Source organism: Eublepharis macularius, chromosome 11 (assembly GCF_028583425.1).
Source record: "Eublepharis macularius isolate TG4126 chromosome 11, MPM_Emac_v1.0, whole genome shotgun sequence".
Classification (NCBI taxonomy): domain Eukaryota; kingdom Metazoa; phylum Chordata; class Lepidosauria; order Squamata; family Eublepharidae; genus Eublepharis; species Eublepharis macularius.
The window spans coordinates 41,724,619-41,751,770 of NC_072800.1; the positions used below are offsets into that span (position 1 = coordinate 41,724,619).

The window sequence follows — 27,152 nt, forward strand, 5'->3', positions numbered from 1 at the left end:
TTTTGCCAATGTAATGCCCATATTTAATCTTTCGAAACATGTAAAATCAGTTAAAAACTTCATTTAGTCCATACAGTACAATTTCAGTAATCGCTCAGCAATGACCCATCTACAGTACTTCAAAGACTGGCATGAAATATGTTTCAGTATTGAACAGGTAGGTATATAACCAGTGACACAGTAAAACGACGAGCTCACAATAAATGGCTTATTTTGGAAAAGTTCACTAAAGCCCCCTACTCACATTATACTAGCAGTGTGAGAAGCAGTGTTAGTGCTGCTACTCTTTACACTGCCAGCTAACGTTACATGCTCGGTCGGATATGGAAAAGAGTCCATGCCCAGCTCTTCCCTGTGACCGTGTTGACAGAATTTTCGGGGGGATGTGGCTAAAGAAAGCAAGCATCTTATCACGGACTCCTCCCAGGGCTTCCCACATTTGCACAGCAGCACAGGCACTAGAGTAACACGCTGCCAAACAAACGTGTAATCTGGGCCTTCAAGATTACAACAGAAATCACATTTTAAAATCTCCAATGACTTTGGAATGAGAAGTTGTAAAAAAAGTTTAAGGAAATAAAGTTCCTCTGCTATGTACAGGATTTTTAAAAAAAATTAAAATAAAATTGCATGACTGTTTTTTCAGAATAATTTTCCACATACATATGGAACCTAATTTTTAGAAAAATAAGCAATACCTTACATATTACCAATTACACATTCTTAAAGCTTAAATAATAAAAAAGGATAACTGTATGTACAGTGGGGAGACTTCTATAAGAAGCCCAGAAGCCAGGCAAGTTTCTTCTTCAGTTTTTAAGGGGATAATCTAAAATGGCTTGTAGGATTAAAAATCTCTCTCTGAATTTTAAAAAAATAGGATACAGATACATTAGCAGCTGAGAAATGCATGTCTGAAAACACCGTCTGCTAGAGAATGGCAGGGGGCGCTATACCCAGAACTCTAAGCGTAAAGGTGGTACAAAAAAGCTGTAAAATGGTTTCCTTTTGAATTAGACTGTCGTCTTGAAACAAAATCTCATAAAATGCTTTGAGGATCAACTCGGTCAAGATGGCAGAACTTTTCTGTAAGCTTTTAAGGTAAATTTCAGCCATGTGGTTCAGGAGTGGGATTCTTTTCATCCCTGCCTGGAATTTACTTACAACAATCTGCTTGTGAATCCCCCTCTCTCATTTGTTTTGACTAAGTTTTATGCTGTCACGGGACATCCACACCTTCTTTGCCGGTCAGTGGTAAAACACCGAGTAGTTAGCATAATACCAGACTTAAACTAGCCTATTGCAAATCCATCTCCTTATGGAACCAAGCTTAGTGTGCATGCTTTGTACTTGTAAGGTTGCACCTTTAGTAATAGGTAATTGTGAACAAAAGGCTAAATAAAAAAAAAATCAAGATTCTGTCAAGGGAGGATTCAACCTTTAGTTTAAGTTACCCTTAGAAAAAAGGTGACAGAGCACGTCCCCTTCCGCAATATGAAGCAACTATGGTCAGTTATAATATTCTGGCTTAGTTGAACTATTATTGTGCGATTTAAATTCTTGATATTATGGATTAAATATTGCCACAAAGCATCTTTTTTAAAAAAATAAGACACAACTGCTAAAGCAAACCCTTGTTTTGGAATTTATCACTGGCATTTTTTAAAGCAGCATCAGGCCTGCTATTAGACAATCAAGAGCTTTGCTGTGTACACAAAAAGGGGTTCAAGAACCCATTACAGCTCTCTGTAACCAAACACAGTGGAAATAATCACAGACATTAAAAGAGCATCCCACGTTTTTGTGTTCAAATCTCATCTAGCAGTCAAGCAGCATATAAGTGTGGTGTAAAAGTACACAGCCACATAAAAATCCCCCCAAATATTAAAGTACCTTGCAATTTTCCATGGTTCTCCCCAGATTACTGAGATCAGCTATGCATTTTAAACTATACAGATAAGATTATTGTAGTTGCCTGAGACTTTCCTCTCAGATTTACTGAAGAACATCTAGCAGCTCTCCTATTAGCACAAGAGAATCTTATTTGCAAAAATTTTAATAATTTTAAAGTATCAGCCCCCTGTGGCACTTTTCTTTCCTTTAAAAGTATGATTAAACAGACATAGCCTTTAACTTTTTGGTGCCATAATGCATCTCAAATTAACAAGTACAACATCCCATTATTCATTTGGAATTCCCTAGCATTACATACTCAAGATACTCAGTTCAACAACACACAGCCAAATGCAGCATTTTGGTGGTTGCCACAGGTCACTTTCCTTTGTATGGTTAACTTCTTCACAGTTAAAAATATTGTGAAGAAATTATATGCATGTTAGTATTAATTATTGTATATACATACACATAAATATGTACATTCACACCAATGTTTATAAAATCGTAAACACACATCTCTATTATACATATGCACACACAGCAAAGGGGTGCTTGTGCAAAAGCAACCAAACTGGTATTTGCTAAGTCAGCTCATGGAATTCCTATGTCTATCTGAGGTTTCACTAGTCTTAAAGCTTCCCTTCTAAAGCAAGCCAGACCATTTAGCAGGAGACAGTCCAGTCCAATTTTCTCTTCTCATTCTTGGTGCTGTCGGGTTATTCATCCAGAGTTTGATTTTCCACATATAGCCATAGTACATTCTTGCTTATAGCAGAGAAAGTCAATGATGGGGTGGGGGTGGGGGCACAACAGTTAATAGTCCATATCCATTCAGATTTTATATACCCTCTTCAACTTTAGGGGCTTGTTTGGATAACCAAGAATAAGTCTCTGGTGTCACTGGTGGAAAAACACTGAACCTGAAGCATGACAACAGAAAATATACCCATCATACAGTCAGCAAAGTCTTCTTCACAAAAGGTACATACATAAATAAACATTGCAGCGCAAAAATGCACACATTTAACGAAAAGCAAGTCCATTATATAAATAAAAAAGAGAGGTAAAAGCCTATGGATGAACTTTAAAGGCTAGAAGTTCCTCAGAGTGCATGTTGTTTAAGGAACGCAAGTCAGGCAGTTTCAAAAGCAGTTTTGTAAAAATAGATGCTTCGTTTGGATGGTTTTTTGTGATTAAGGTCCTAAGCGCACGGATTAGCGTTTCCTGCAGTGCTTCCACAGAGTTGACGTTTTCTATTCCTGATCGATCTAAACAACAGGAGAAACAACAGATGAGCAAGGAGGAAACACTTGGTTCGTAATTCAACATTGTGCTAAACTAATAATATCTCATTCAACAATAATCTCCGCTATCAGAGCATCTGTGTTGAGAGACGAATTCAGATTAGTCACCCAATAAAAGAAAGTCGCAAGCTGTGAAGAGTGTAAGTTTTTACATGCTCAAGTTCTTACGCAAATGCTCCTTTAGCCAAGAACTTGGCCATAAGCTTAATGTAAGCAAGAAGCAATTACTTTCTCTAATAAAGAATGAACCTGGGCTGTCATCCAGTGGATTTAGTGCGGATTTCCCCATTTTTCTTTGTGAGCATGGAAACACTAAATGCATGTAATCAGGAATTTTTATGAGCAGTGTCTTTCCTTGCACAGAAAGTATCCCCAAGGTAATGTACGGGGCCTCCTTATATGGCATACCATGAGACCTCTCCCTAGGCAAACTGGTACTTATGTACAAAAAAGAGTTCTGTGGAAGGTAACAGGATGAGCATCTCTCTGCTTATCACATCTGTGGCAAACTCTGGCTGGTTCACCAGCTATGCCCCTGCCTCAAAAAGTGTGATCTGGCCACAGTCATCTGTGATCTGATCTCATCCAAGTTAGATTACTGTACTGTACTACATGGGGCTGCTTTTCAGAATGGTTGAGAAACTACAACCGGCCCAAAATGCAGAAGTCAGGCTACTGTCAGGGGTTAGTTACAGGGAATGTATCATCCCTGTGCTGATTTACAATGGTTACCCCATTTCCAGGTACAAATCAAAGAACTGGTTTTTATCTTTAAGGCACAAACGGCCTGGGGCCACAGTACCTGAAGGACCATCTCCTCCCATACTATCCGGCCCACCAGTTCAAAGTTGCCTTGCAATCCCTGCTCTGTGTTCCCACCTTCAAAGGTGAGATGGATGGTGACTAGAGACAGGACATTTTCTGTGATGGCACCTTGCTTTTGGGATACCCTCCACCTTTCAGACTCACCTGGCACCTACTTCCTTTCAGGTGCCAGGCTTTTATCTTATCAGCTTTTTAATAGTCTGCTCCATTTTATGGATAGTTTTAATGCTCCTTATGTTATTTAATGACTTGCGTTTTACACAAAGCAAGACTCTGAAGAGGGAGCATAAAAATGTTCTAAATAATAAAATTTAATGCAGGGAAGTTTTAGCCGTTGCTCAATAACCGAGTGCAGTAGACATTAAAAGGTGGTGGTTACAGGACAGAATTAATCATGATGCAAAGCTACATCATTAGTACATTTTACAAGGACACGAACAATTGAATACCATTTACGTCTGAACGGGAAATGTATGTTTTTTCACAATATATTTGTTAGAAGCAGTCTTATTTGCCAAGACAAACACCAATAAATTCTCAAATAGAACTTCTCAATAGACTGATTCCAAACTAAAGCAGACCTCTTTACAAGACAAGGTATCTGTACTGCATCATGTAAGTACAGGTTAACTTACCAGCAGACACAAGGACTACTGCTGTAAACAAGCTCATTTCTTCATCACTAAGATTCAGGGAATTTAGCTTCTCACTGAATTCAAACATGGAGTTTAGTAGATCACCAGCTCCCATGGAACGCAGATCATCCAAACTGTATTTCCTCCCACTAAGAAAAGTGACAGTGCGCTCCTTGGCATCAAATAATGATGCAAACCGTACCATTAAAACCTGGTGAAAGAAAGAAAAAAGAATTTAAAAACCAGATATAAAATTATGGAGAAAAGGAGTTCAATGATATTTCATGTGGCATGCAACTAATGCAGGCTTAAAACTCGTTTCACCTTTTTGTTTATGTACATAGACACTGAATTTCTCAGAATGTTTCTCTCTTTATTGCTGAAAACAATGGGAGTCTATACATAGAAACATCCCCACAAAATGACTGCTAAAAGCAGAACTTCTAATAGCAACTGTAAACTATAAAGGGAACAGATCCAGAGGCGTTAGCCATGTTAGTCTGCAGTATCAAAATAGAAAAGAGTCCAGTAGCACCTTTAAGACTAACCAACTTTACTGTAACATAAGCTTTCGAGAACCAGTTCTCAAAAGATGCATCTGATGAAGAGAGCTGTGGTTCTCAAAACCTTACGCTACAGTAAAGTTGGTTAATCTTAAAGCTGCTACTGGACTCTTTTCAAATCCAAATCCAATTTATTACAGCAAAAGCCAGCAATATAAAACAATACGATTACAGGCAATAAATCAATATTATCAATACAGGAAAACCAAAGACATAAAAGGGATAAGAGTTAAAATGGAATAACAGTAATGAAAATAGGGAAAAAAATTATAATGTGTTTTTCACTAAGAGAAGTTTACGTTTTCTGATAGCTAAAGAGCAGAATTTGGCCACAGCATAGGTTACTGAGCTCTGAGAATCTTCTAAAAGAAATTTGCGCAGAACTTCTCGTCTAAATTCCAAATAGGATTGCAAAGGGATAAATTTAGACAAAAGAGGTAGTAGTATGAGGCGAGACCGTTCTTCACAATAAAATTCACAGAATAAAAGTATGTGAGTAACCGATTCCACCATATTGTCCATGCATGGACATAAGCGCTCATGCATTGGTATCTGCCAGAATTTGCCGTACAATACAGCTGAAGGCAATGCCTCAAACCGGGCTCTAGAAAATGCCCATCTGTAGGACTCATGGGTAATACTGGATAAATATGGGGCAGCTGAAAAATTAGGCCAAGATTTTAAGCACCTGAAGTTCTCAGGAAGTGAAGCTTCTTCATTTTGAAGTTCAATATCAAGAAGCCTCTGAGTAATAGCTGTTTTTGCCATATTCAGGGTTCCATTAAAAAGATCTTCAGGATTTAGGCCAATTTTCTTGATCTTGTTAAAGATTTGTGTGAACCAAGGTGGATAAGGGTCCGCAGCTAGGAGATGAGTTATCATTCCCTTTGGATTATAGTGAATTTTCAGCCAGAGGAATATTGCCTGTTCCCATACTTTTAATTCAACTCTGGGTAATCCTGCCTCTTGTCTAAGTATTACATTAGATGTACTCTTGGGAGCACCAAATAGAGATCTAAGAAATTTTGATTGGACTGTTTCAAGAATCTTAAAATTGGCAGAGATACTGGATTCTTTTCTATATAGGGAACATGCCAGATGTCAGGTGTAAAGGGAAGCAGAAGATATCTGACTCATTCACATGGCAATCATCATGGCTTGGTGTTTCACTTGAACTGTGCCAAGCTATTTAGACAATATGAGCTCTGCGTAGACTTCAAGTACCAAGACACACTGGTTCAGACTATAGGTTGGATCCAACTAGCTTCCTTACTAGTAGAAAAGGAAGGAGGGGTCTTAGTTGACCACCGAAGACTATGTTGAGAATCATGGAACCTGCGTATACAAAATCCCTGTGGGATGGTGCTATGATGGAATGAAAGAGTTGGCTGGATCCAATTTTATATATACTTGGATGAATATACTGAAGACAACAAAACATTGCCCTCCCTGTTATCCCAATATTTCTTTTTTTGTGAATTAGCTTCTGGATGCACCTATTCAAAAAAGCTACGGCTTCAATTATTTCACTATTGATGCATATGGGGAATAGATCCAGCAAGACATTAAGGTAAAGGTAGTCCCCCTGTGCAAGCACCGAGTCATTACTGACCCATGGGGGGACGTCACATCACGACGTTTTCTTGGCAGACTTTTTATGGGGTGGTTTGCCATTGCCTTCCCCAGTTATCTACACTTGCAAGACATTACTTCAATCCAAAGAAAAGTTCGAGTAAGATTTTACTTTACAGGAGCAAAAAACAAATTCTAGGAATTCCTTTGAGTGGAATATACATATTGCAGCAAAGATGAAGAGACTTGTGGTACCTTAAAGACTGAACAATCACTCTCTCACATCTAAGCCATAATCCCTGGTATCCTAGGGATATAGTGCAGACCCCAGAAATGGGACAGACAGAATTCCAAAATCAAAATACAGGTCAGAATAGTTAATTTATGTTGGAATAATAACAATAACATTCAATTTATATACTGCCCTTCAGGATGACTTAACACCCACTCAGAGTGGTTTACAAAGTATGTTATTATTATCCCCACAACAAAACACCTTGTGAGGTGGGTGGGGTTGAGAGAGCTAGAAGCTGTGGCTGCCCCAAGGTCACCCAGCTGGCTTCAAGTGGAGGAGTGAGGAATCAAACCCAGTTCTCCAGATTAGAGTCCCGCACTCTTAACCACTACACCAAACTGGCTCCCATCTTTTGCTGCTCTTCCCAAACAATTATTCTAGGTAGATGTCTACATCATCTGCACAGATCTCCAGCGATTTTAAATGACAAGACTGTAGGAGGAAAAGTGCCATATTAAACTGTAGGAGGAAAAGTACTATATTTAACTAAAAACAGCTTACTAAAGCACTGACTAAAAGGCTCACCTCAAAAGTTCCAGCCTTTAGCAGGTTTACTTGGTCATGTTGGGAGAGGTCGCGAAAGCCGGGGACACGTTTGGCAAACTCCACTACTTCCTTCACTGCAGGGGTAAAGCTCATGGAAAATTCTTCCCAGACTTCGTGACCGGATTTATTTGGGTCCACAAAAGGAGTCTTGTTCATTGGGCATACCTAGATGTTTACACATACAGAGTCTCAAATTCTAGTTCAAAACAAACAGACTAAGTGGTTACATACTTTCAAAACTCCCTAACACCATCAATGCCACAATTATGACATGAATAATTGCTTGTCAAACAAATAGACTTGGAAACTATGTCACAAAAATGGTATCCTAATAAAAATGTGCTTCCCTTTCAATAGCACAGTACAGCAAACAAAAATTTTCTACAGAGCTCAAGTTGAAAAAATGTCTCCTTTTTAGCTATATTTTAGTTTAGAATTTTCATGCCACAACTTGTTATTTTTATTGCTTTCTTGATATGAGCCATTTTGAATTTTGGAAAGGGGGGATATCATTTATTTCTATATCTAGGTTCATTAACTTTTTCCTCTTTCAAACAGCTAATTCCCATGTTTTGTTTACACTTGCAGGACTCCATTCTCATAAAAGGACCAAAATGTTTACTTTGTAATAGCTATACCAGTATATTTCTATTTTGTCACAATATTTATTTATGAGATTTTAATGCCTCCTTTCCAGAGTCCTGCTTAATATATTCACAATATGCTTAAAGTATCAAAGTTGCGCTTAACATGTAAAAAAAACATGGAAAAATCTGGACCCAATTCTTACTTTTAAATAACTCACCTCAAGAACTTGCATTGTTTCACAGAAGGCTTAAATATGTACATAAACTACACTTAAAAACTGCATGAGCTCCAAAGTAAATCTTATTTTCCTTCTACTTTCCGGACTACATTAACCGTATTCCCACATGACAAATGACAAGGAGCATTTAAAGCTCACAAAAGCCAGCATAATGTAGTGACTAGATTGATGAACTAGGATCTGAGCGATGTAGGTTCAATTCCCTGCTCTGCCTTGGAAGCTCACTGGGTGATCTTGAGCCTGTTACAGCCTAGGGTTTGTTGTGAGGAAAAACCGGAGGAGAACAACGTAAGCCACTTTGGGTTGCCACTGGGGCGAAATGCAGGATTTAAATGAAGTAAAATAGAAAAGAAAATGCTGTTTGAGTCAGCTATTCACCCAGCTGCTCATTGCTTCTTAACAATTCATAGTTCTTTAGACACTAGCTATGCTATACTATCATAAAGAGCTGCTAAAATATCAAAACATTTATCTTGCACTTTTGTATCCTTTCCTACACAGAGAATAGCTTGCTTCAGGCATGAAGTGAAGCAGTCATTTATTTTATTTATGGTTAGTCTGTGAAGTCAAGATTCATTTCAGAAAAAAAAATCACTCCAATTCTGATTTGCCTCTACAACAGCATTTTCATTTCCTTTTTTTCTGTTGCTTGGGAGAACACTGCCAGAGAACAAGCCAGGATTTCAGTCAATACCTTTGTGCAGAAAAATCACTTCAAAAGGTATCACATATGTAAAAAGGCTCTAACCCACCCAAATTATAAAGGAACCAGGGCAAACCTCTAAAAAATCTTCAAAGGGCAGTATGAATAAATTGTCTTCTACCCTAAAATTATTGGAAGTCAGCTTAACAAAAGAGTAACGTGCAGCTAAACCATAAGATTTAAAACTAAGTAGTACAACTTTGGATAGAATGGAAGATTTTCAGGAATCACCACTGCTGTACACTCTTTAGAAATATTTCCAAAATGTGTCACCATGAACCAATTTTCCAGTCATGACTCATACATGCTCCTTACTTTATTGGAAAGAGGTTCGTTGGCATCAAGCAAAGCCTACCAATGTTTGTTTCACTTTAAAGTACTATAATATCTCTTGGGTACTTTCCTGCCATTATCACTAATTTACTGTCATTTCATTCCATAATACGGTCCTACAGGAAATCATTGCAGACTACTTTATTATTTTAATCCTTAGCAAACCAGAATTATCACCAAACAAGAGAATATTGACAATCATAGTACCAGATGCATTCTTCCTCCAGTGCCACGGGCGTAAGTATTCATGGTCTCATTTGGATGAAAGCCATTTTCAGGCATCCTATTGTAACCTTTGAGGGTGAAGCCATTAGGAACATTTGTATAGTGGCTGTTGGACAAGCAAAGGTTGTGCCCATTAAGATAATGCACAGTGTTCCGTCCTCTATATTGTCCATTGAAATGCTGATCACTTCCACCATAGTGGACACTGTTTGTCCCCCCACCATTAGGCTCGCTACTAGAATTATACTGCTCAGTGTACTTTAGGATCCTGTCCTCATTCTGGGACTGCTCAAGGGTGGGAAGATTTTCAGGTTGTTCCTGGTTGTACATAAAAGTGTCTTTGTGGGCTCTGGTCACCATGCCAATCACTTCTTCCTTAGCGATGTCAGATGGAGCAGGGGGTGGGAGTGCTGTAGAAGAGCTACCGAGGTGTTCCCGTTCTTGCTGAGATTTGGAGTTCAGTTCTTCTTGAGGCAAAAGGAGCAATGGCTCTCGGCTATCTTTTAGACCTTCAGGCGGTAAGTGATCGGTGAACTGAGTGTTCATCATTGTCTTCATAGCACTTTGCATCTCAATCAGCATCCTCTGCTTTTCACGCTTAGGAATCCGGCCAAACCGAACAGCTGCCCGAAATAAAATAGAGAGATAGATGAGGCTTTGGCTAGACAGAGTGCATGCCACATTCTAGCAATAATGCCGGTACAGACCTGAAAAAAAGATAGGGAAGGTCTTAAACAATGGCTAGGAGTCAAAGAACTATGAAACTGGTTCTGTGATCCCAAGGGAACTTTAAACTTGTTTTCCCTCAAGCAAGAGCATGGCAATCTGCTTTTGATAGTGTGGTGCAGTGGTGAGTGTCAGACTGCAATCTGAAAGATTCAGGTTCAAATCCCTGCCCTGTCTTGTGAGCTTGCTGGCTAATCACTCAGCCTCAGCTTAACCTACCTAGGAGAAACTGAAGGAGGGTAGAGAACAATTAAGAACGCTAGTTTGGGTCCCCACTAGGGGAAAAAAGGGGGGGGAAGTATCTAAATAAATAAAGAACATTTCAGGAGTAGGTTGTGATACAGCACATGGGTCAGCTGCATCAAAAAGAAAAATAAACCAGAGTCCAATGAAGCCCCATGTAAACCATCATGGAATCCTGACCATGAAGTACTAAAGAGTACAGCACACAGATTTGACTATTTCTTCTGTCTCTGCCCCCACAGCAGTATGTTTTTCGGGGGGTTAGAGATAGAAAAGTTTCTAGCACTTTCCTTCTTCCCACAGACAGAGCTGGAAGTACTTGCTATGCTTGAAGAGAACTGAAGGGAGCACTAACAGCTGTCACATATAAAACAGCTGGGAGTGAGAACAAGCCACAGCTTTATTAATAGCAACAATGATAATTGATAGTCTGGCAGCTCAAGGCATAGCAGAGAAAGAATCAACCCTAAAGCCAGGCAGTGATTTCGAAAAAGAAGACATCTGGACAACGCCAGCGCTGGGCACTGTTCCCATCAGCCATTAAGGATAGTCCTGCTGAGGGCATTACCTCATCAATTGCAGGACTACTTTGCCTGTATTTAGGCTCCTACGACTCCTTAAGGCAACACCTCTTGCTTAGTGAGTAACACATGTTGCTCTATCCTTTAAATTATCTCTTGGATGTTTATTGTCTTCAGAAATGGAGGATGCACATACTTTACCTCAGCAATCCTGACCACAGCCCATTAAGGTACTGGTGTTAACACCTCCACATTGCAGATGCTGAAAAGACAGCAACGTGCTGCTAATGCCTCCTACCAAGTTCATTGTTGAGGTGAGATTTGAACCAACTCACAAGGTCATACACTACGCTATAAAAGCTTTCGTTTGAATTAGGTATGAAAAGCTCTACAATTCACCTTTTTGAAGGTCACTGCTCAATACAGAAACATACCATCTCTTGACATCCCAACGGACAAACATTTTTTGAATCGGCACTGTTGGCACCTATTTCGATTCATTCTCATGACAGAGCAGTTGTTATTCTTCAGGCACTTCTTATATTGGATATTTTGCTGAATGCTTCGTCTGAAAAAACCCTGAAAGAGGCAAAACATTGTGTGTTTCATATCTTCTTTTGCAAACAGTTTTCAAGCATGTTTGGCCAAATTTTTAACATTCAAAGTGATTTAAAAACACCTGAAATTGTCTTAAAATTACCTAAAAGAAAACAAACCCCAAATAATACCCAATAAATAAAACGCTAGGGGCACCCCAATGTTGGCTGTTGAATACTTGAAGCTATTCCGCCTCTAGCATTAGAGAGTCTCCAAAGATGAATGAATTCCTCAGTGGTGGGACTTTTAGGAAAGTCTGTACATACTTCAAATTTCTAGTGTTTCAATTATATGCCTGTGTATGTGCTGTCAAGTCGCTGCTGACTTATGGAAACCTCGTAGGATTCACAAGGCAAGAGACATTCAGAGGTGGTTTGCCACTGCCTGCATTTGTGTAGCAACCCTGGCTTTCCTTGGTGGTGTCCCATCCAAATACTAACCAAGCCTGACCCTGCTTAGCTTCCAAGATCTGACAAGATTGGGCTACTTGGAGCATGCAGGTCAGAGAAATTTCAATTTTAGTGGAGTAATAAATATTTATGTTCTTCCAAGCACATTACCACTGAACACTGTTGAACCCTTAACTGCTTCAGTAACACTGACATTGGAAAACAGTATACTGTACCTTGCAGCCCTCACAGGCATGGACCCCATAGTGGAATCCTGAGGCAACATCTCCACAGACTTTACACAGCAGGACCATGCCGTTAAATTCTACAAACAGGAAAAAAAGCATGAAAATACAACACAAACACTGGAAATAGGAAGAGTACATACACAGTTGACAAATGTTAAAATTTCATTACAGCTAAATTTAAAAGGCCATAATCCCCCTCAGATTGCCTTCCAATTAACAATGACTTATGCGAGTCTCTCAATTCCTCAACTAAGAAATAAGATTCTTTTGCAAAAGTACAAAAACATTAAGGCTCACTAGACATAAGATTTATATACAAATGCATATTCTTTTTCAATGCATGTTTCATTAAAATACACTTGATGCTTATATAGTTTGAAATACACATATTATTATAGTATACACAGAGACATTGAGTGGCTAATGCCCAGCAGTGAATTAAAGCAATTCTGGCGGACAAGCTCTTAACTTCAAAAAAAGAAAAGAAGAAGAAGAAAAGCTTCCTTTGTTCCAGCTGGGTTGCCATAGGTATTCTGTGCCCCTAAGCAGCTCCCATTTTATTCCGTGAGATTTACTTTAGGACTGTAGCCACTCCTGGCACCCAGAATGCTATGGGTATAGCGGATTTCTGCTGTCAGCTGTGAAAACTAAAGAACAACAAACACAAGCTGTTCTACAAGTGACAAATGAAAGGCCCCAGATGTTATTTGATCAGCAGCCCTAGCATTTTGGGTTCAAGAGACTCTAAATATTGCACAGATACAAACCAGCTTTTTCAGGCTAATTAGCTTGTCATAGAACACTTTAATTGCCCAGCAGATAGCCACAAAATATGGGTTGGATCCAACCAGCTTTTCTACTATGAAAAAAAGGAAATACCAACAAAACAAGCTAAGCTAGGATCATGGGACTTCCATGTACAAAACCCATGGGGGACAGGGACTGTAGGAAGGACAAAAACTGGACAAGACTGAGTGAAAAAGTTGGCTGAATCCAATCCTATATTTCTCTTTTTGACCTTCCTTCAACCCAACCAGACTTGCTGAAATGGTCATACATTCTTTTGTTATAATCCTGAACTAATTAATTGTTAAAGTTTGCACCACCTGATACAAATAGTATAAGCTACCCACTCACCTACTTACTGGATGAAGGGAAACTATTTCCAAGATGGCAGAAAGCATGCACACTGCATGTAGCCATCTTGAGCTGTTTCAGGATAGCAATATTTTCTGTTAAGAATGCTTTTTGTCACCCAGGAACAGCCAATTTAAGAAGCTTACATACAATAAGTGTGGTTGTTGCCATCATACAGACACCTTCCTACTGCCATAGCTAACAAACCTGGGATGCATTGTTAATAGTTTACTACCTCTACATTTCACTCAATTTTGGCTGCCTTCAGTTTGCCTCATGGCAGCACAAGGTTTGCAGGTAAGCAGGGCCGTATTATACATAAGGCTGAAGCCTAGGGGCCCTGCAGGGACTAGGGGGGCCCATCGATTTTTTTTTGCTGAGGCACCCCCCCACATACATTACAATTAATTGATTCTCTTATATATTAATTAATAAGATAATTAACTGCTTCCTTATTGAAGTGAAACAAATTGTCTCTCATAATCAAACAATTATCCATGAATTATATATTTTTAAAAATAATAACAATTTTATTCACTTCAAAATATTACAGTATTGAATAATTATACCCCCAAAATTTGCTTTCCTGAAGAGTCCTACTCACACAATAAAAGTATTTTCAAAATTGTGAATAGAATTCTTCAGGAGACACTCAAAATGGATATAGGGCTATGTACTGGGGTCTAGTACCTACCGTACCAGGGTCAGGCTGTTGGCTGTAGTGGGGTGAAATACTGACGTGCCGTGGGAGGCCTGAAATACCTGAAAGCCTAGGGGCCCGGCCATGGATTAATACGGCCCTGCATGTAAGGTTATTACAGAAGTAATAACAAATAATATTGCACCAAAGTGCTAGAATATGATACCAACAAATACATATGTTTTATGTAGGGTTACCAACCTCATGATGGGGCCTAGAGTTTTTAAGGAATTACAACTAATCTCCAAATTACAGAGATCAGTTCCCCCGGATGAAATGGCAGCTTTGGAGAACAGATTCTATGGCATCACATTGCCACTGAGCTCCTTTACCCATCCCAAACTCTGCTCTACACAGGCACTGCACCTCAGTCTCCAGGAATTTCCCAAGCTGACGTTGAAAATCCATTTTTATGTAATAGCAGCCCATCACAGTAATTTGAATACTGCAGTAGGATCATGGGTGCTGTCACAGTAAACGGAGGAGCACAAACGTTTAGGATTCAAGTATCAATGGAGAAATTGTAATGTTATGGTATCTTAAATTTTATTAATCTGAAGTTGTTAAAATCTTTATACTTGGTAATATTGCACATAACAGTGCAAACTGCTTAGAATGCGTATTTTATAATGTATGGTAAGATTATCGGCAAGTCATATGGAAGTAGGCTAAAGATAAAGCTTAAGAGTCCAGAGCCAACAACTGTTAAAGACTACCAACCACGTCCACACCAAGCAAAGCAAAATATTTTAGCTCTTCATGGTTAGCCCAGCAGAAAATAAGAATTTTGCAGCTGACATTCGAAGAAAAATGCCACAGAATTTGCAAAAATGACAAATAATTATTCAACTAAGTTTAAAACCAGCATCATTAAATTTCATGGACATATTTTAAATATATATATATATATATATTTCACAATTATAAAGTATAAAAGCATGTAGATATAAATCTTATGTCTAGGGATAACTGCTGAGTTTTATTTTAAAGCATATTCAGCAAGGGGCCATTTTTTAAAAAAAATAGCACACAAGATGCTGTTACAGACTGATTCTGGCATTACAGAAGTTAAAAAATTATTTAGTTTGGAGCAGTCTCGTTGAATAATTATGGCTTAAGTTGGATCCAAAGCGTCCGATTTTTTTGTCTTCCTTGTTTCGAAATAAGAGTAATTTTTTTGCAATTTGTAAGGGGAGGGGCATTTTGTTAATAGGAACTTTATATATTATGGGAGGCTTTTCAGCTATCAAACCTAGATGTCCATAAAGTTAAAATTTTACCTTGTAACACACGAATTTCCACCATTAACGTTTTACAGCATTAATTTTTTTTAAAAAAACTTTCTATGCTTTCAGGTCACAATCCATAGCTTCCAAATTACACCAGGAAGACATCTGGTTGTTGTTGTTGTTTTAAACCTTTTATACCACCAGAAATATTTGTGGCTTAAATGGAGAAGACTGCTTTATCTGTAAGACTGGGGTGGGGTTTGTTTTAGGATGAGGTCTTGGACTTTAAAACTTACTTGTGGGCCACAGGACAACATGGCCTGTTGGCACCACTTTGCACTGGAAGGCAGCAGCTCCAGTTAGCCAGAGGTTGAGTACCAGAGCTACAGTCTATCTAGAAGGAAGGAAGTCAGAGGTTAAGTGCCGAAAGAAAACTAAGTATTAACGTACATATTTAATATAGACATGCCCAGATTCAATTCAGATCTCACCTATCCTTGGAAGTTTGGAAACTGGGAACGTGCTGTGACAGGCTCTTCTCTGTTCCTCCCTTCTCCTTTCTCATGTGGATTCCTTGCTCCCTTTTCTCCATTTGGCAAAACACTAACCAGGGTTTGCCTCTACACCATAATCAGAAACTAGGGTCTGAAGCAGATTTGAAAGTAACAGTTTAAGGACAATACTTGTTTCCATACTTGAGTTCCAATGAGAATGCAACCAACTCTATAGCAACCTATGGATTAGAGGAGATTCTGTATACAAGAGGCAAAGGGAAGGAATGAACCGGCAGCACGTTCCTGGTCTCCAAACCATAGTTTGCACATTGGGCAACGTGATCCCTGAACTGAGCCTGAGCAAAGATGGGGTTACTACCAAAATATACTTACTGGTAAGTCCAGTGTGCCCTTTCGTCAATCCATTAACACCTGACTGACTTGTTTTGATGCGATCCACTGGCTCACTCTTGGGTGTTCCATCGGAGCTATCCCTGCTCCTGCTATTACAACTGCCTTCGGACGAGGAACTGTTTGGCGATGGTGGTACTGGTGATGAAGATGACTGGAAACTGCTCTCTGAGCCCTCGCTATGGCATGAGGCAGGGCTAGAGGCAGAACTTGAAGAGCTGGCATAAGCGATCACACCACCTATGGAAGAAAGAGATCAGGAATACATCTTTTATTTATGTCATTTATAGTCCTTTCAGTAAGGCGGATAGTCCTCAAGGCAGATTACACCGTGCGAGATTGGTACAATCAATATCAAGGGCATTTCCATAAACAATGCCATAGGGTAAATAAATACAAGTTTATAAAGACATAACATTAGCAGGAATCCAATACTGAGAGCTAAGCTACAAGTGACGCCTGACACAGGTTGGACACTTGTCAGTTGAAGAGATACTGAAACAGAGCATAAACAATTCTAGGACTGACATTAGACTACATATAACTACCCAGTAGGATCATACTTGAAGCACAGGTAGCACATGGGAGCACATCCTTAAGGCAAAAGATAGTATGTAAGGCAACATAGTGGAGAAATATATGGTCCCTAACTCATTAGTGAAGCATCTGAGACCTCCTCCCTACAATACAGCCTTCCTATCTGAGTAAAAAGCCTTTTGGAATAATTCAGTTTTCCATCATTTGCAGAAAGTCAGGAAGGTGGGTGGGTCCTGACCTCCTCAGGCAGGCCATTCCACAAGGTAGGGATCACCACAGAGAATGCTCGTGTGCGGGCCTTACAGACTCCCTTTGTAACCCACCAGACATGCCTCTCTGGGTCGCCCTCATTTAAAGTCCTCGTTCAAAATGCTTTAGTGTTCAGATGGCAATCACTGGTTAAGTGCTATACCATCAAAAGCAATACATGGAAAACGCAACAGGTATGCCTTGGGCGACTTGTCTTTCAAGATGAAAAACAGTAAGTTCATAATCACAAGAACACCATGGCATGATAAATAAAATTCTTTTTTCCTTTTCATTAAAAACAAAGGCTGCACAGAAGTAACACATACAATGATTAAAATAACTCTTAGCAATATTATTTCTAGAATTATTTAATTCTCTCTATATTTTTTCTTTTACACCATGTTCCTCCTCCATAGCACCCAAGTACCAAGGTAGTTTCTCATACAGACAGTTTAGGGGACCAGCAGTTTCAAGAAGCATCATGTGCCTTCGAATCAATTTCTGGGCATCAAAGAGAAAAAAAGTTCCAAAAAGGGGGAATGAGATAGTTTCCAAAGCATTATGGAAGAAGTGCTGGGGAGACTGAGAGCCAAGCTACAAGAGACGAATTACACGAGGAGGGGCACGTGAAGGGAGTCGCAATGTTAGCTGGGAAGCTGAGTCTTAAAAGAGATCGGAAGGCTTTGTCAGTTTCCCCTCTCTACAGAGCCAGGGAGATGCTGCTCAGAGGATTTGTTAATTTCCTCTTTGCTTCTTCCAAGGGGAGGTAAAACTGACAGAACCTTCAGGAGGCAAAAAGGAAATTAACAAACCCTCTGAGCAGAGATCTACCTGGCTCTGAAGAGAGGGGAAATTGACAAAGCTTTCCGATCTCTTTTAAAACTCAGCTTCCTGGCTAACATTGTGATTCTTTTCATGTGCTTGTCTTTATGTAATTCGTCTCTTGTAGCTTAGCTCTAAGACGTTAAAGTGCAAAAAGTTAGTTGTGGAAAAGAAAAGGAATACTGGTTGTAGTTGGGTCAACTTCAGACTTCAACAGTTAAGGACACTTTTTAGTCTTTCCAAAATGAAACATCATAGCATTGTTCCCCATCACCATAATTCACCCAGGAATGCTGCTTCTTGAAACAAACTACAGGTTTATCTAGACTACAAATGTATTGATTTTGTATTGGTTTAACAACTGAGACTTCACCAAAAGAATCCTGGGAGATGTACTTTGATGGGAATGTTGGGAATCTTTTGTTCAAGGTCCTTCCCTTGTTCACAGTACAATGAAATGTACTGTATAACCTGATATTCCACCTTGCAAAACAGACAGAATGAATTATGAGAGCTGTATCTTCATTCAAACATGGAAGGGATACTATTTGTTGGTACAGTCACATCTCCTTTCCCTGGTCATATGCAAGAATTATCCCTAGATCATTCCCTAGAATAAATGATAACTTTTAAAAATACGTTTGTTCAAAATACTAACAACTAGCTTCACATCTCCAAAGGCTTCGTGTTTCAGAAATTGCAACTAACGTTTACAGCTGCCTTTCCCTTTGGCTTCTCGTCCTCTCTTTCCTTGCATTTCTGTAGAACAGACAATGAATTTATTATAGTTATTATTTATCCAGAGCTATCAACATGCATAGTGCTTCACAGGGTATAAGGCAACAGACTGCTGCCCCAGGGGGCTTACAATTTGAACACTGTCAGGGCAGAATTCATTTCTTTTATGCAATGCTTCAAAAATTACAAATGATATTTTCCCCTTGCTTTTAGAACCAGTCATTTAAGTCCTCCAAGTGCGTTAGTTTAATTATACCTTGGGTGAAGAAAATGACAGCGTTTTGTCCTAGAGTACTCCATTGCAACTTGACATTAAATAATTCCTAGAACACCGAGTGATTCTGTATCACTATGTGCTCTCCAGTACTTAGCATAAGAAGATAATTACTGGCATATGCCCAGGCCCACAGCTACCACTGAAAACTGCTTCAAAATTCCTCCATATGGCATTTATCACTATATGAGATACTATTAATACAGCTTACCATGCAGACTCGGGTCAGTTTTGGAGGTTCTACTTGCAATCGCATAAAGAAAAAAAGCCCTAATAGCGTGTAGTGTGGCTCACCACAGGGTAACACCTACCATGTGATATTCATTATATGAGAACTAGCCCTAAGGCCATTATCTTAGAAACAGTTTCTTGAAAAAAATCAGTGGGATTTTGTTCTGAGAAAAACTATGAATGCCCCATCAAAAGCTTTAGTAAAAACAGAGTATTAGATCCAAAAGTTCTGTCTCACTCCAATGCAAGGAGATGCCCAACAGAAGGATACGCCTCTTGCACCACAGAAAAGCTCCTTACACTGCAGGAAGTATCCACTGTTAGCAGACCAGAACCTTAGGAGCCAGCCAATCCAGCAAGTGCTCTAGAAATGTAAAACTGTCTTAATTTGTTAATCTTTCATGATAGAACACACTTTTGCTCTAGCTCATGGAAACTTAAAACACAATAAATATGTGAGTCCTTAAAGTGACACAAGAGTCTGAGCTTTTTGTTTTGTGTTTTTAGCTGCAACAAACTAAAACAAATTATCCAGGTTTAGTGAACATATTCCGTTCTAATAGTACTCAACGGTGAAATTAGTAAAAATTGGGAGGGTTGGAAGAATTAATTCAATCTATTTATTAATCACATTTTTATCTCTTCCTTCCTCCACGGAGGTCAGAATGACCCACGTGGTAGTCCCTCTACTTTATTCTTATGAGATAAATTAAACTGAGAGAAAAAAAGACAATGACCGATGCAATAGGCTTCTAACATTCATAAACTGTTAGGGAAATGGTGCTCTGGCTATAAAGAGAGGTTAAAAACTTTTCGAAGACGTCTTGCCACTTGTGCATCCTACAACAATGAAGGAAATTTGATGAATAACTATTAGATGTATAATTATGCATGAATACTTGGAAGTTAAGTACTACCAAATTTAATGGTACTGGCTCCCTAGTAAGCGTGCCCAGAATTGTTGCCTAATCTTCTATGGAAACACTGTTTTTTAATTACACTAACTTCTTTAAGAAAAGCCTCTCTCAGAAACATGGTTACATTAAGCAATTACTTCAATAAAACAGTTTAAACTAATTTATAAATCTCCGACCTGTTCACTTATACAGGGTATATCTGACATGTGAAACCTCCCAATCCATAAGTAATCTCACTAAAATCATGAAAGAATGGTGAGTGATCATATGTTTGGTATCAACCAAATTAGACTATAATGTTGTCTACATGTTTCTGAAGAACGTTTGGCAGCTACAACTGGTCCTGAATATTAACCAAGGGAGTTATGTGAAATATGCAGAACTGGTATTGTTGCAACTTTTTGCCATGCCCAGTTTAATGTGCTGGCCTTGTCATTTAAATCCCCAAACGGACACAACACGGTTCTCTTCTCCTCATATGGACCTTCCCATTCAGCGCTGCGATCAGCACCAGACAGCCTGCTTCATGTCCTTCTACCATCTGAGGAGTGGCAGATGGTCCGATACGGCAGTGTCCGAATGATCTTGGCATCTAAGTTCTGGAATGTTCTACCAAGGGACTGGCTTCATTACCGCTTTCCTTTCCACACTCAGTGAAACCAGAGGGATTTTGGGTCAAGTGGAGGCTATCATTATTTAGAAATACTGCTAAGAACTATTGATTTATCTGCTTCAGTATCTTTATGCCATTTTGTATTTTGTACTTTTCCAGTACAGTCCAGTTTTCATTAGCCACCTTAGGAGATTTTGGTTGGAAAATAACAATTTATATATATATATTTATATTTATATTGAAACAATTTATATTGAAAAGTATTTCAATAGTTAATACTAACCTGTCACCAAAACAATTTAATTTAAAAAATTCAAAAAACCCATTCTCAATAAAATTGAAAAATAAGTAAAACAAAAAGTAAGTAAAACAAAAAAGGATATGAAAACAACTATAATTTTTTCCCAATTTCCAAGGTAGAAGTTTTTTAAAAAATGATTTGATTCATTTGTTACCCTGGCAACCTTAGGTGCCCGCAAAAACCATTACAAAATCTTCCCACCTGTTTTCTCCACACTACACTACATATTACGTATGTATATAGATACATATCTATAACTGTACAATCAATCTTTTTTTTTTAAAGTCCTAAGTTTCAAAAAGGGAAAGATTATGGCCACAATCAAAAGAAATGACTATTTATTTGAGAAATACAAGCTCAAGGCTATCTTGGTCATGCAGAACAGCCTGCCATGCTGATAGGCAATCTTCTTTTTAGACGGAAGAGATTTGCAGTTTGTGGTCTGTCGTTAAAAGAAAAGCAAAGCTTACTATCCCACTGAACATGTGAAGGCTTTTTGTGCGGATAAAGCAGCTACAGCTTCACTCACTCACTCACTCACTCACTCACTCACTCACTCACTCACATATATACACATACACATTGGAAAAACAAACAAAACTGAAATCAGCACAAGATGCAATGGTTGCACTCCCACTGAAGGAGCAGGTTCATAGTCTGGGCATTCAAGTGGGTCCTGGTCTACAGCTGCATACTCAGAATTCCTCCATGGCACAGAGCACCTTTTATCAGGTCCAGCTCGTTCCCCAGCTATGTCTGTTCCTTGAAAAGTGTCATTTGGCTACAGTGATCCATGCTCTGTTCACATCCAAGTTAGATTATTGCAATGCTATCTACATCGGACAACCTCTGAAAATGGTCCAGCATCTTCAATTGCTCTAAAATGTGGCAGCCAGGCAGGCTACCGTTAGGGGTTGGTTACAGGGGTGGTATCAATCCTGTGCTGAAAGATCTACAATAGTTACCCATCTGTTTCTGGGCACAATTCCAAGTGCTGTTTCTTACCTGTAAGGCCATAAATGGCTTGGGGCCAGGGTACCTGAAGGATCATTTCCTGGCATACTATCCAACCCGCCAGTTAAGATCTGCCTCTCAAACCCTACTCTCTATTCCCCACCCCCTTCTGAAGAGGTGGATGGCAACTAGAGACAGGGAATTTTGTGGTGGCACCTCATCTTTGGAACACCTTCCCCCTTGAGGTCTGTCTAGTACCTACTTTACATTCTTTTATGCACCAGTTTAAACACATCTTCTTACTCCAGTTTTCAATTAGGGGTTTTACCATCAGTCTTTTAATGGTCTGCTTCATTCTTATGCATAGTTTTTATGCTACTTGTGTTTTAGTGGCTTGTGCATTAATATGTGGTTTTAAATTGTAAGCTGCCTTGAGCAAACTCTGAAGTGGCAGCATAGAAATATTCTAAATTCCACAAGGCATTGCTTTCAACGGAATGCCCACGTGCACACTGTCACAATTAATCATCCTCTTTAGTCACTATTTTTATATTCTACTAGAGGCAGATGTGGGTGTGTAAGCACAGAAGGACATACTGAACTAGTACAATTTAACACTTAAGATTGAGTTGGGCACATGCTTTCTCAGGAAGTCATTGTATAATCTATTAACGGAGACTTGATGTTAGTTCTGTGGTAATGATAATTTGAATGTGTGCACACACAGCTGCAAGCCTGTACCAACAGAAGAAGTTTAATACTTTACATGTAAACAACAGAGTACAGGACAGAAATAGCCAGTTCCCACAAATGGAATATGAAAAGCTTGCATGAGGAGCTGTATTTTGATCAATGCTAGTGAACATTCCAGTGTGGTGTGGTGATTAGAGTTGGACTAGGATCTGGGAAACCCAGGATTAAATCTTCCCTCTGCCATTGAAGCTTTCTGGGTGACTTTGGGCCAGTCACACACACTCAGCCCAACCTACCTCACAGGGTTGCAGAATGAAGGAAAACCAAACAGACTATTAAGAGATTTTAGAGGAGCTCTACAAATGGAGTATATGTGTAAACAATGCATTTAGGGGCAGCCACATATATGGTGCGGGGATCTGAACTGGCTGTTAATATTCAGTGAAGTTATCTCAGGATCATGATGGCGAAAACTCCAAAAAAGTTAATTCAGTGAGCAGCAGCAGTGAAAACAGTAAATTCTATATTATAGATTATTGGGAAGGAAGGATCACCAATGATACAACCACATGTGGAATACCACTTATACTTCCGGTAGCCTCATCCACCAAAAATGTTACCACAATGCTTAAAATAAACAGAAATGGGGCAATTCAAATTAACCCAGTGCAATAAAATTACCCTATGAGAAATGGATAAAATGTTGGGGATTTTTTCATTTAGAAAAAAATAATGAGGACATCGTAAGATTATGAATGATAAACAGGAGGCAGAGAAAGAGTGAAAATTTCTCTCTCTCATAATGCTGGAACCCCTTGAAACTGACTGGCAGGTCAGACAAGAAGTACTGTTTTACAAAACTCAAAATGAACTTCTGGAATTTGCCACAAAATGTGATAATGGATGGGAGCCCTTTGAAAGGATCAGACAAATCCATGAAACACAGATCCATCAAGGGGCTACTAGCCAGGCTAGCCAAATGCTATGGTACGGTGGTATGACTTCCAACAATAGCTGCCTGGTGGGGAGGAAACTAGCCACATTTGGAAACCTTATGCTCAACTACACCACCTCTAGGTCTGATTTGACAGAACTCTTCACATGCTTAACAGTCTTCCCATATTTTTTTGGTTCCCACATTGTAGCTACCCTTTAAGTATTTTAAAAAGTATGCATATTTGAAAAAAAACATACTTTTAAACCAACACTCACTGGCTTTCCATACATATTTATTTGCTTCACCTTTCTCCCCAATGGGGGCCCAAAGCAAATTATGTCATTCTTCCCTTCTCTATTTTATCCTCACCATGTGAGGTTGATTAGGCCGAGTGTGTGACTGGCCCAAGGCCACCTGGCCAGCTTCCATGGCAGAGTGGATATTTGAACTTGGGAGTCACCCTAGTATGACTCTTTAACCACTACATGATATTGGCTCTCCAACAAGACCGTATCAAACTAGTTGTTAGCCCTCCTTAATATATCATTTTCTTGTAACTCAACTTTATTCTAGTCAATTTAGAAAGATTGGTCCAGTGTGGTGTAGCGGTTAAGAGTGTTAGACTCAAATCTCAACTCTAACATTGAAGCTCACTGGCTGACCTTGGGTAAATTACACCCTCTCAGCTTAGCCTACCTCACAACAATCCTGTGAGGATAAAATGGAGAAAAAGAGAATAATGAGAATGATGCAAGCCACTTTGGGTGACCATTGGGGAGAAAGCTGGCGAATTAATGACATAAATTAAAAAAATTAAGATCCACAAACAAAAGCCATGTAATACTTCTCATTAAGACTAACCAAACAGTGTGATAGCATTGGCATTATTTTGTTTGGTCTTAATAAAAGGTATAACATGGTTTTGGGTTTGATTTTTTTCCGCTCTGCAAGGCTCTACATACTATGTTACATAACCTGCCTCTGCTATGTTATATTCACTGGTTCAATCAAAGTAAGGCTTTAGGGAAGGTGGGTTCAAGAATATTTCTCTTTTCTTCAGATACTGGACTGATAAGTCTTTAAGACTTTCATGAACCACAGAATCACTCTAATTCCCACAGCTCAGGCAAAATGCCCAATGTACCGGGTTATGTAATACTCCCTGGAATTTGTGCATGCCGTTCCACCTGACTTCTCTGAATTTGCTTCCGTGAACTCAGTCATCAGCGAAGGTTGTTCTGCAACCCTCTTTGACCTGTTACATTTATGAAGACACAGTTGCCTGTACATGTGAGTGTGAAATTCAATGATACATCTGAATCAGGTCACATGGACTGACAGACATATGCACATGCATACACAATACCTGAAGTCACTTCTGTCATACAGAGTGCTTTTGTGATGCTACAGAGAAGAATAAAAATCAGGTCCATCCTGTGCCTAATTGCTCGCATTATGACTTTAGACGTGTCTAGCTTGGCATAGGGTCAGGATGTAATGCCACATACACTGAATTGAGCAGGAACAGTTACTGTACCCATGGACAATAAACACTCAGTTCAAGAGGATTCTATTCCACAAAAATATACTTAACAAAACTGAGCTAATGAGCCACAGGGCTCAAGTTTGTTCCCGCGCACGTAAGGAGAAACAACTACATTCTTCCGTACAGGGGTTACTCCTTTTCTCCACCACTTCCTTCCCTACCACCCCACTTTGCCCACCCCAATAATCCCCGACCTTCTCAGCGCCCCCCCCCCCCCCCGTCCTCTCTTTTGTCATAAGGGAGGTTCATATCGCCCTTTCCCAAACGCGCGCTGCAAAACAGCTACGCGGTCCCGTTAGATTAACCAGGGCGCTGCTAGGCAGATTTAGTCCAGCCTGAGACTCATTAAACCAAATGGGTTTAAAGTGGAACAACTCTGCCCAGGATTATGCTGGAAGCGAACTCCGCCTGGTAACCTCGAATGCACCGCGGGACATTCCAAATTCTGACCACGCCCCCTTCCGAACGGAAACGAGCAGGCTGTTCCACCTGCCAGGCAGTAGGGAGGGAGAAGAGACGCAACAGAACACCCTCGGACCAATCAGCGGGCGTGGCTGGAACCTCCGTCTCCTTCGCGCCCCTGCAGCCTCCGCCCCACGTGGCCCTTCCTCGCCCCCCCTCCTGCTGGATGTAGGTCACCAAAACAACGCCTTCACGTGGCCGCACATGCGGCTCTCGCCCCGAACCAGTTATGTAATCTTCACGTCACAGCCACGCCGAGCCAATCAGCGCACACCCAACACCGACCGTAAACACAAGGCGCACATGGCTCGGCCGGCGGGTCCATGTGAGGTGCAGGGCAGGAACCAGCCTGGAAGGAAGGGGGGGGGGGATTTGAAGGCACCTGGATTATGGGGGGGGGGGCAAGGCTAATGGGCGGGAAGCTTCTGAAGGGTCTTGGTCAGCCAAGGGAGGATCCGGGCTCCCTTTGCCCCCGAGTAATTCCACGCGCTGGCACTGCCGCGCCGCCTGCAAGAGCTGCCTTGCTTTGCATGCGAGCCTGCCCCGTATCTGCCCCTCTTCCAGGCCTTCTCCTTCCGCCCCAAAGCACCACGTTGCTATTCCCGGCCTCGCAGGTCAAGCACTCAAATGAAAGGGCTGCGAGCGGCTTTTGTGACTTTGGCAAGCGGCAGAGCTGGAGGAGACACCAAGAAGCACCCCCCCCCCCGCGCTGTCTCAACCAGAAAGCTCCAGAGCGAGCCGCAGACCTTGAGCTCGTCCCCCCGAAACCACCTCCTCGCCGGAGCCGCCCCTCGCCTGCCCCCCGCGCCCCAACCAGCCCCTCACCTGCGTTGACCTCCATGCTTCCTTCTCCTTCTTCAAGGCGCTCACACCGAGTTCTCCAAAGCGAGTAAACGGGCAGGAAAGAGCCGAGCCTCTAACGGCGCCGCGGCGAGCCTTCAAGGGTGATGGAGGCGCTGCCTCATGAGTCTCCTCTGCGAAAGAGCCGCTGCGGCAGTGGCCGTGGGCCGGGAAGAGCGTCCGACTCCAGCGGCGCCTCGCCTTCCTCCTGCCCTGCGCGCGGGTGCGCCTCGTGTGCCAAGCCGCAGGCGCCGCCGAGACTTCCTGGGGAGGCTTCTGGCTGACTTGGCTGCTGCGGCCGCTTCCTCCTCTTCCAACGCCCGTCGCTGGGAGTGCGGCACTGGCCGTGTGACGCGCCACCCGCCGCCTCTCCTCCCCTTCGCTCGCTACCTGCCCGCCGCTTCGCTCCGCCTGTCCCTCCCCTCGCCTTGCCCCCTTCACCCAGTGACACACTTTCCTCGCCCTCCCGGGAGGCAGCAGCCCGCCGGCCTCACGTGCAACGGCGAGTGGTTCAGGCGCCCGGCGAAGGACGGGGCCGCAGACCGCGCGCGCGCGCTCGCTCCGGGGGGGGGGGGGCTTCGGCAGCGGCTTTCCAGGAGGCCTGGCTGCCTTCCAGATCG

The 27,152-nt window shown here is 40.8% G+C and overlaps 1 protein-coding gene across 2 annotated transcripts; it reads right to left on the bottom strand.

Moving 5' to 3' along the window:
- NR1D2 (nuclear receptor subfamily 1 group D member 2) lies at positions 1–26,849 on the bottom strand. 2 transcript variants are annotated; one of them, XM_054991558.1, is made up of 8 exons: positions 26,518–26,849; positions 16,401–16,658; positions 12,436–12,524; positions 11,648–11,792; positions 9,706–10,346; positions 7,616–7,801; positions 4,661–4,871; positions 1–3,164 (listed from the first exon to the last, which is right to left on the bottom strand). In XM_054991558.1, exons 1-8 carry the CDS (start codon positions 26,531–26,533, stop codon positions 2,968–2,970), a joined length of 1,743 nt encoding a protein of 580 aa, XP_054847533.1. In that variant the 5' UTR covers positions 26,534–26,849; the 3' UTR covers positions 1–2,967. The 2 variants fall into 2 exon arrangements, with proteins under 2 accessions (XP_054847533.1, XP_054847534.1); XM_054991559.1 differs by lacking the exon at positions 26,518–26,849 and adding an exon at positions 15,810–15,907 and having other exon boundaries at positions 16,401–16,581.
- Positions 26,850–27,152: the final 303 nt, after the last annotated feature.